The sequence below is a fragment of the Ailuropoda melanoleuca genome, chromosome 10, assembly GCF_002007445.2.
Source record: "Ailuropoda melanoleuca isolate Jingjing chromosome 10, ASM200744v2, whole genome shotgun sequence".
Classification (NCBI taxonomy): domain Eukaryota; kingdom Metazoa; phylum Chordata; class Mammalia; order Carnivora; family Ursidae; genus Ailuropoda; species Ailuropoda melanoleuca.
This window is the reverse complement of record NC_048227.1, coordinates 50,406,048-50,417,115: the sequence shown is the minus strand read 5'-3', so window position 1 is coordinate 50,417,115 and position 11,068 is coordinate 50,406,048. Positions and strand designations below refer to the sequence as shown.

General features: G+C 35.3%; 1 protein-coding gene across 3 annotated transcripts in view; it reads left to right on the top strand.

Annotated features, from left to right (window-relative positions):
- The first annotated feature begins 2,047 nt into the window (after nucleotides 1-2,047).
- Nucleotides 2,048-11,068, top strand: part of COQ3 (coenzyme Q3, methyltransferase) — a 33,762-nt gene continuing 24,741 nt past the window's right edge. For all 3 annotated transcript variants that reach the window (XR_004628583.1, XM_019802554.2, XM_011228407.3), the window contains exons 1-2: nucleotides 2,048-4,175; nucleotides 9,719-9,836. Coding sequence is in view for 2 of the 3 variants with exons in the window: in XM_019802554.2 (XP_019658113.2) it covers nucleotides 4,067-4,175; nucleotides 9,719-9,836 (227 nt within the window). In the remaining variant the exon portion in view is untranslated. The remainder of the gene's footprint in view (nucleotides 4,176-9,718; nucleotides 9,837-11,068) is intronic.

The following is an 11,068-nucleotide window of genomic DNA, read 5'->3' as shown; positions in this document are numbered from 1 at the left end:
CCTCTTGCACCTTAATTTTATGATTTTAATCTAAGGAACGTACTTTTATAAAAAGGCAGCTGGAATTTTGTATAACAGGTTTTAAAGGTACTTCCTCTCATCTTCCCCAAAGAAAATGGTTTTAACTTAATAGTTTGTCAAAGTTTGTAAATTGTACCCATGGATTTTTGTCAAATTCCAACTTTAAGGGTGTGGAAGTGGGCCAAAAATAGACCTTTACTTTTCATTTGGAAACATTTGACAGCTTTCTAAACATTTCTTCCTATTTGAGGATTTTCAAGTAATATACCCTGTGTATAAAGTATGGTTTATATCTGTACAGTGAAATTGCTGGAATCAATCAAGCCAGTGCACCATTAGAGTCATTTATAAGGAACAGTTGGGTTTGACACTAATAGTCAAGTCTGGAACTATATCCTGCAGTTATCCACTTCTGTTTTAAAAGCATATTTCAAACACTGGGGGTATTACAGAAATAAGACTCACAATTCAGTATATTTATTTATATTTTTTAAGTATAATATGACCTCAACTCAGTGGAGGAATGCTATATTATGCAGGTTTTTGTCAATTTCATGACAATAAAATGGTATGGTTTTGTCACTTTCTTACAATTATGATCAGTGAGTGGTCTGGCTATTTAAGGCAGGCATAACGTACAAGTAAAATGAGGCTCTGTAGGCATATAAATGCTCAGCTGCTTTCAGGGTCTGTTTTTATGTGATTATTCACTTATGCCAATAGTCGGATACATCTCTGAAAACAAATGCTTTTACGTTTTAATTTAAAAAGGAAAAGAGCAGGTGCAGGTCATGGAAAAGTTTTAAAGTATGCCTTCTTACCAGCAATAGTTCATTTTAAAATAAGCCAGATTTTTGCCAAGATCAGTGTTTCTTCAAAATGAAGGTAGAAATAGATTTGTTAAGTGTGCTCTTGTACCTCTACATAGGTTCTTAAATAATTTTGAGCAGTTATGCATTTATCTAGAGGAAATAAATCAACTGTGAATAAATGCATGTTTACCAAAATGGTTGTTTTACAGTGCATTTAGTTCTGATATTTATAAAGTTGATATTCACAGAATAACTTTTAAATAGTTTGGAATTCTATATAGTTTAGACATCAGTCACATGTGGAGACAAAATGAAAATGTGCAATATTTTTTATGTAGGTGAGCTAACACGATGTACCTAATTGCAGAATTATCAGATTAATTTGTAAGAGATAAGTTGTATAACATTTTCATATCTTAAAATGTTTTTTAGATCAATCTTCAGGTGAAATAATATTTTCAAAATAAAATTCTACAGAAAAGTTCTGTTGGCTATGATATGCACATTTTTGGGCGAGAAAATGACTAGAGCCAAAAATAATATTTGACAGTTTTATTTACTCTGCCATAATATGCAAGCTTCTTATCATTTAAATCTGTAAATATTTTTTAAAACACAGTCATGATTATGTGATTATTAGTGGATTACATCAGTGTTATAATTAGATATTTGGGTTTTTTAGGTTTTATGGATAATTTAGAGAATTCATCATTTCACTGACATGTAATGAAGTATGTTTACCTTAGTGATGAGATTTTATAAAATAGGGCTTCCATGATTTGGGATGTGAATGCTAACACACATAAGTTAACTACATACATAATTTGGTTGTGAAATCTAAATGACACCACCAGAAAATCAGTAGATTCAAGTTTTGAGACAATCATTGGTCTGAATTGGTTAATAAAACTGTCCTGGGGTTCTCTTTTAAAATATTTCTAGTGTATTAATCATACTTGTTTTTGTGCAATGGGGGTAAACCACACCATTAAGAGAATAAAATGTAATTTGGAAGAGGTATTTCTAAGATTTGTTTCATGAAGGCCCCAAAATACAAATAAAGAGTGGTGTGGAATCTCAGTGTATATGTTTTCTGCCATTGTAAAATGTCTTTTTTTAGCATCTGTTTCTAATGGTATAATACACAATAGGTGAACTTCCCAAACACGGTCTGTTTTTTTAGTGTCTTAAGTTACTGTTTCTTCAAAGAAACACATGGAGTGTAACTAATTAGTAGGTGAGATTTTTTTTATTTTATGTAGGAATTGTATAAGGTTCAAGTTCCTGTAATACTGTCTTATGGAAATCTTTACATTTAAATGGAGTTTTTCTTCTCTTATATACATTAAAGTCTATTTTCATTTATTGAAGTTTCTAAAATGTACTAATCATGGTTTAATGGAAATATTAGATCCATTGGATTGTCCTGACTCTGCTGTGTAATTTATTTTGGGCAAATCACGTAAATACTGTGAGTCTCAATTTCTTCAACTGTGGAATGGTGGAATTCAGTTATTTCTAAGGTCTTGAATACTTCTAGCCTTTAAGTTTATCAGTTTTAAGTAAAATTTGGCTGTAATGTCTAACACTAAAGAAAATAGGCTTTTTATTAGCCCTTAACATAACTCGTGTGATGAGTTACATTATATACCACAAAGGTTTATCAGGTATCATCTATAGAGTTTTTTTCTAAATACACAAAAGATTAAATCTGCCACAATCTGATTTATGGTAGTGTAAGTTAAGATGAAATTATCCTAAGTTACCAATTTATGTGGAATTCTATAAATATGAAAATTTACCAGTTAAACTCTGAGTAGGTGTATATCATTTCAAAGGGATAAAACTGTTAGCTGTAAGGGAGCACTTTACCCTTAATTTGAATGAAAAAAATTTTTTTATAAAGATTGAATTTCACAATACTAAATAGATTTTTAGTTTTATAGTAAAATAAATTGTAGACACTGATTTATAACACGAGTGTGAGACCATAGCAATGGTTTAGGAAATATCTCCCAACAATGGCCATATACCACATTACAACTGCTAGTCTTAACACCACAACTCAGGTTTAAGTGTCATTGGGAAAACCTTTGTTGATGTTGTAAAGAAGAGTATAATGAGCTAGTTTTGCTTCTCTGGGCCAAACCAGTGGATATTAAGAGGCTTTTGTTTGCTGTCAGTATTAAGGCAAATCACTGATGGCCTTTGTTGTGGAACTGAAAAGGGAATGGGAAGAGCCTGAATCACGGTGAAGGGGTACAGTCACAGAAAGTACATTTAAATAAAGCTTTTAAATCTTTATTAATCATACTTGCACTCTGCTTTTTCCTTGGATTTGTCTTTCCAACAAATATATAACACATGCTAAATGTTCTTTTGTGCCAGCGCTTTGTGCCTTCATTTGGAGAGATGGTAATGTGTCCTGAGAGACGAACTCCGAAGAGGACATAAAAAATCTGCAGCCACTCTTAGGAGGAGGTCAATATTTTACTAAGAAGCCCTAAGTGAAAGACATACTGAGCATTAAATTTCACTAATTCAAAAAACGCTTTACCAATTTGACCCTGCCTGTTGAATACGTATGATTTTTTGCCTTAAATCTTGGAAATGTATCATTGCTCTTATTCAAGGAAAGTCTTCTGTGCATTTAGAAGTAAAGTGTTAACTGATCACCATTTTAGTTTTCAATGAAGTTTGCCGTACATAATGTATGTCCTGTCCAAAATATTACCGGGTCACTTGGAGAAACCAAATTTTCAGTTTAGATTTATAGCCGTCTGACATTCGAGTGCCTTGAAAGGGGAAAAAATTCTACGTTTAGGAAAGAAGTGCTTCCATGCATTTGTGATTCTAAGGGTCAGTGGTTTACAGGAGTACAAATGTCTTTGGGAGACCTCTGTTAAATATGAAATAACTTGAGCTTCGCGAGAATAAAAGCTAGTTGACCTAGTACGAAGTAGCAGAATCCATGACTGCTTTGGCCATGAGTTTTGAGGTGGTCATACAGAAATAGGCAAAATAGAGACTTTTGAAGTTCTCTTAAACACAGTTGCATGCGCAATTTGACGGATGTTGAGCGTGAAGAGTAACTATAGTGCTACGTCTGTAACACCTATTAATGCAACCGTGGTGAGGCTGGTTGCAGACAGTGTGAGAGTGGATCTCGGAACCTTTCTGTTGGGGATCTTTTGCTGGAGGGACCGGAAAAGAGGTGGATCCTTTCTGTCACGATGTGGGGAGGCCGCAAGCTGAGCTCCTCTGGGAATCGTTTTTTAGGAGTGCTTAGATCTAGGTGTTGGGGCACACAGGCTGAGGGTGCTCGCTTAACCAGTTCGGCAGGTGAGTGTCGCTTAACTACGTCAGCACTGTTAAGGTCCCTCACAGCCCACCGTGCGGGCATCTGTTCTGCGCAGGCGCGGGAGAGGGCGGCGGGCTGTCGCTGAGCTCCGCACAGGGTCAGCGCGAGATTACCTATGGTCCGGTCGCTCGCTTTGCATTTAACACCCGGCCTGGGCTCTCGCTCTTCCCGGAGACTGGGAAAAATAACTGAGGACTAGTTGTCCTGGCCGAGGAGCGCGCAGCTTCTCGGCCGCCTCCATGTATCCAGCCACCTGTGTCTCTTTTTGGTTGAGCCCGTGCTTCCGGAGCCGGCGACTACTCTGTACCTGCCGGACTCTCAAGGTCATGTGCTTTCTAACTTTGCCTCAGTGAGAAAAGACACCAGCTTCTGTCTCATAGTTCTTGATAGCGTTATATTTGTGGTTTGTTTGCACATATCTTGCCTTTTTTCGGAAAGAATTTAAGGCAGCCATACTACTTTTTTTTGGTTAATTCAACAAACCCTATTGGCAAATAAGATCAAGAAAATAACGCACTGAACCTGATGCTTGTAGACGACAGTTTGATTATTTAACTCCCAATATTAACCCGAAAGTTAAGTTTACCCTTTATATGAAACTCATTTAACAAATACTGTGTGCCAGACACTGGGAGTTTGTTTTTAAGATTTATTTATTTTTAGAGAGTGAGAGCCAGCCTGTAAGGCAGGGGTGCAGAAGGAGAGAGAATCTCAAGCGGACTCCCAGCTGAGGCCGTTGGGAGGCCGGGCTTGATCCCAGGACGTGGAGATTATGACCTGAGTCTAAACCAAGAGTTGGACACCCAACCAACTGAGCCACCCAGGTGCTCCAGGCACTGGGAATTTTTAAATGAATGATATCTCAGAGGTCTCTTTAAAAAATGTTAGAACTGAAATTAGGATATAATGGTTCAAACGGGAAACTTATAGGCCTACGAATAGAGTTGATAAGTTGGTGCTCTAATACAATAAAAAAATAGTGCAGCCAATAAAAATAATGACTTAAATCAATGTGTGCCCACATGGAAAAGTGATTCGGATATAGGATTAAGAAAGTAAGTTACAAATCAGTATGTATTATGATCTTAGATATATAAATGGAGCTGTCTAGAGAAAATAGAGATAAATCGAAATTTTAGCAGTGATTGTATGTGGTGGAGGTGGTGATCCATCATTTTATCATTACATATTTTTGGAATTTATTTTTTCAGTAAACATGTATTTTATAATCAGAAATTTAGAAGAAAATGCAATATAAATATTTTCAGATTTTGGGACTGAGTATAGAAGGAGCATCTAAATCGTATTTGGGATCAGGGAAGGTTTTTGAACAAGTTATTTAGGAAGCTGTCTTGAGGGAGTTGGGCAGTTTTGGAAGTCGTTGGAGTGGCCAAAGGACTAACTTGAGTATCTGTGAGATTTCTGGGGAAGTGCAAAGTGTTCCTTGAAAAGGAGGGCTGGAGGTGAGGGCGGAGACTGGCAAGGGATGAGACATACTTTTTAGGCCATGACAAGTCTATGAAAGGCTATGTATACCTCCTGAGATTGACTTTACCTTGAGGACAGTGGGAAATTACCGAAGGAGCAATATAATCACACTTGTATTTAAGAGTGAACACTTGGCAGCTGTGTAGAAAGGGGATGGTGGCAGGCAAGACTAGGCTCAGGGAGGCCTTAAGAGGAATCCAGACAATATATGATGTTTGCTGGAACTAAGGTATTGTCAGGGTAGAGGTTTTGTTCACTGTCAGCATGGTACATTATAGGCTCTGGATAAATGATGTTTTGAATGAATTAAATGAAGTTTTCCTCCATTTCTTTAAAATCTCAAATACCAAAATGGTCACACATTCAAAGTAGAGTAGGAATTGGTAGCATTCTATTTACTAATACAGACTCAATTAGTTAATGTTAGTTGTGTGGTGGTTTTTAAAGCTCTTGAGAATTCTGACAATACTGATAACTGAGAGGCTAATTTTACAGAAATAAGGGAGGAGAAGGGGAAGTAGGGGTCATCACTGAGTACAGAGCAGGGACTGTGTTAAAATCTCTGATGTACAGTTTCACAATAATAACGTATTTTTATCTAGGTATCACAGTTTGCATAATTCTCTAATAACATTTCATTTATCTGCTTAAAGTCACAAAGAAGATAGTATTTGAACTAGGTCTTAAGTATAGATAGAAATGGTGGAAGAGAGAGTAACATGAGCAAAGGCCTAGAAGCACAAACGTGTGTGTGTGTGTGTGTGTGTGTGTGTGTGTGTGTGTGTGTGTGAATGTTGAAATGGCCTTGGGCCACACTGTGAAGATCCTACTAAAAAACAGAATTTAAAAAACATAGGAAGCTCAAGGGGAAAATATTCAGACACTATGAAAAGACAAGCCATGAAATATAAATGACCATTTGTCCTAGTCCATTTGAGTACTATAACAAAATACCACAGACTGGATGGTTTATAAACAACAGAAATTTATTTCTCACAGATCTGGAGACTGGGAAGTCCAAGATTCGGTGTCTGATAAAAGCCCATTTCCTGGTTCATAGATGGAGCCTTCTTGCTGTGTCCTCACATGGTAGAAGAGGCAAACTTGCTCTCTGGGGTCCTTTATAAAGGCACTAAACCAATCATGAGGGCTCTACCCTCATTACTTTTATCACCTCCCAAAGGCCCCACCTTCTAATATCATCACCTTAGGGTTTAGGATTTCAACGAATAAATTTGGGGAGGACACAGACATTCAGATCATAGCACCCTTAAGTTAAGAAAGGACACTTAACCTTATTTATGATAAATTGAGATAACATTGAGATACCATGTTCACCTATTGGATTATCAAAGATAAAAAAATTTGATAATACATTGCATGAGTGACTGTCAATGATTCATTGGTGTGGGGAGGCCAGCACTAGAAACTGGTTTTACCCATGGGGTTGGGAACTGGTTCAACATCTGTGAGTGGCAATCACAAATTTATAAATGCACATGCCATTTAACATAGTAATTCTTGGGATTTCACCTACAAGTACTCTCTAAAATATGCGAAATTACCTATGGAATTTAATCTTACATTTTTGGAATAGCACAAACTTGTGAACAACCGAAATAAATGTCCATTAATAGGAGACTGCTTAAATAAACTATGAGATAGCCATATAATGAATTACTATGCAGCTCTAAAAAAAAAAAAAAAAAGGAAGGAAGGAAGTTCTTTATGCTTGGTTATGCAGAACTCTCCAAGATACCTTGATAGGTAGAAAAAGCAAGGTAGGAGGGGTACTTTGTAGTGTAACCTTTTGTGTTTTTTAATTTAAAAAAATTAAATAATTTTTAAATTTTGAAATAATTTAAGACAAGAGAAGTTGCAAAAATAATACAGAGAATTTCCATGAGCCCTTCATCCTATTCTTCAGCAATAATATCTTACCTAACCCTAATACATTATAAAAGCCAGAAAATTGACATTAGTATGATACTATTACTAAACCACAGAACTAATTTGCATTTTACCACCTTTACATGCACTTAGAGTGTGTGTGTGTGTGTGTTAACCACATACATAGATTCATGTAATAACTACTACAATCAGGATATGGAACTGTTCATAATCACAAAGAAATTTCCTGGTACTACTCCTTTGTAGTCAGACCCTACCCTGACCTTAACTCTTGGGAATCATTGATCTGTTCTCCATTACTATAATTTTACTATTGCAAGAGTGTTATATAAATGGAATTGTACAGTATGTACCTTTCAAAATTGTCCCCCCCAGCATAAAATACCCTTGAAATCTATCCAAGTTCTTGTATCAGTGCTCATCCCTTTTGATTTCTGATTAGTATTTCACAGTTTGTTCAACCATTCACCTCTTATAGGATATTTTGGTGTTTCCGTTTTTTGGCTATTACGAATAAAGCTACTGTTGACATTTATGTACAGGTTTTTGTGTGGACGTAAGTTTTCACTTCTCTGGGATAAGTGTCCAAGGATGCAATTGTTGTTTTGAATGATGTGTGTGTTTAACTTTAATAGAAACTGCTAAACCGCTTCCCATAGTGTCTGTATCACTTTCATTTTCACTAGTAATGTACAGGAGAGCTAGTTGCTTTCATATCCCAGGGCACCCTTGGTTATACCAGGTGTGGTTAAATTTTAGCCAGCTTGATAGGCATGCACTGGCTTTCATTTGCATTCCTCTAATAGTTATTGATATTTCACATCTCTTCATGTGCTTATTTGCATCTGTATATCCTCTTCAATGAATTGTCTGTTCTACCCAGACCCGTTGTATAATTGGGTTGCTTGGTTTGTTGTTGGTGGTTTTATGGGAGTTCGGTTTTACTATTGAGCTTAAAGAATACCCTCATATATTCCAGATATAAGTCCTTTGTGGGGTATGTGTTTTGCGGTTATTTCCTCCCCGTCTGTGATTCGTCTTTTCTTTTTCTTAACAGGGTCTTTTTCAGGGGAAAAGTTTTCAATTTTAAGTCCAATTTAATCAATATTTTCTATTTTGGATTGTGCTTTTGGTGTCAGGTGTAAGAAGAACTCTGTGCCTAACACTAAGTCGTGAAGATCTGTGATAGTTTCTTCCAAAAGTGTTGTGGTTTTGCATTTAGATCAGTGATTTATTGTAAGTTCATTTTTGTATAAGATGTGATTTAGGTTTAAGTGTTCTTTTTTGGTCTATGGTATCCAATTGTTTCAACATCATTTATTGAAAAGACTGTTTTTCCTCCATTGAACTGCTTTTCACCAGTGTCAAAAAAATCAGTTGGGTGAACTTTATAATGTCCCTAGTAATTTTCTTTGCTCTAAGGTCTACTTTGTCTAAATGTTTATTGAACAATTGAATGTTCTGCAGCAGAGTAACTAGTTCATAAAGCAGGTCTCTATGTTAAGTTTGAACATATAGACTGGATGAGGGATTAGTTTAGGATGGTATGTATATACACACACACACATATACATACAGGTTTTTCTTTTGTGAAGGGTTTTGAGCCTATGTATAAATCCATTCATGTAGCTAACGTGACAGAATTTAAACTAGTTTTGACAAGTAATCTCAGAATTAATATTATCCTAGTTGAAAAGGTCACATAGTTTTATTTTGAATATCATTTTTTTATAATAGAAACTAATGGTATGAAAAACTTTTACATATATCTTACTTATTTTTGCCAATTAAAATTTCAGAAATTTCTGATTAGATTTAGGTGGCACAATGCAAGACCTTTATTTTATATTTTAGAATAAAATCCAAAGTAATTATTATTATATATAATATATTATTATTATATTATCAATTATAATATGAGATTGTCATGTAAATAGTTACTTGAATTACATGCATATCAGGGATTTACACTGTGCAAAGCTTTCTCTAGACATTTAATTTTTATTTTCAGAGGCACCTGGCTGGCTCAGTTGGTTGGAGCATGTGACTTTTGATTTTGGGGTCATGAATTTGAACTATGTTGGGCATAGAGATTACTTAATAATTTTGTTTTCAATTTATTCAGAGAATCAGGTCAGTTGGACTCCACAAACTAAACCACGGGTTTTCAGTGAATACAGAATCATGTGGTTCAAATCCTATAGAATGACTTTTGCCTGCTTGAACAGAATGAAAATTTACAGGTAAGTTTATTCGTTACTGTGGCAAATGTTTACATAATTATGTACAATAATAGTTTAGTATGGATTATATTTAATAAACACTGCTAGTATGAAATAGTTTATGTGGTTTGGTTAAGGTATCTTTTATTTATCTAAATGTCTTTATTCTTCCCACAACTTTTACATTTGAAAAGTTTCAAACCTACAGAAAAGTTGTAATACAGTATACATCTCGTGCATACCCTTCATCTATATTCAAAGGTAGCTTTTATTTTTAATGTTAGACTTTATTACCTGGAGAAATACTTTTTACTTCCTCACTTGTGACAAGACACAACTAATGCAGTGCTTAAAATCATAAATGATTTGGGTCCAACATAAATATGATTGGGTAGATAACTATACAATTCTAGGTGGTAAGATTGAATCAAAGTAACGTCTTTTGTATTTGTATTTTATAAACCAATTTCTAACCTTGTGAAAAATATTGCGTAGAGTTAAGGTATGAACTCTGTTTTCCAAGTGCACACTCTACTTCTTGTAAATAAGCTAGCTCCTTTAAAACTGGGTGTGTGTGACATCGTTGGTAGTCAGCTGGGCAACCACGGATGGCTACCTATTGTATGTTAGTCATTGATTATTGAGGGTTTGCCTGAAGCACAGAAAAAGATGGTAATATTCATGAGATAATAGTAAGGAAGAATGATATTTAATTCTTAAAAGGATAATAAGTCATCAATGTAGAATGTACTGTCTGTAGCTAAGAAAAACACAGTAAAAATTTGAATGGTATTACCTATTCTAATGTAACAACCTTATTCTTTTTTTACCCAAGAACTTGTTGAGGATTTTACTATTATGTACTTTAACATGGAATTTGGTATAGTGTCTGATCTGTTTGGTCCCTGTTTGATCCCATTTGATTTAAAAAAAAAATTAAGTGAATTATATACTTTTCTGGGCCTTCTTTATTAGGTTACTCATTTGACATATGTTTCCTGAGTACTAACAGTGTTCCAGGAACTGTGCTAGTCACTAGGAATAAAATGGTAAATGAGACAGCCCATACCTTGCCCTCATAGTGTTTAGTGGGGAGACATGATCAAATTGTCACATAGCTCCATGAAGAAGTACAAAGTTATATGGGAGCTAAAATAGGGGACTATAACCCAGTCTTTAGAGTCAGGGAAGACTTCTTAGATGTCATTCCATTTGAACTAAGATCTGAAGAATGAAAAGGAATTAATTAGGTA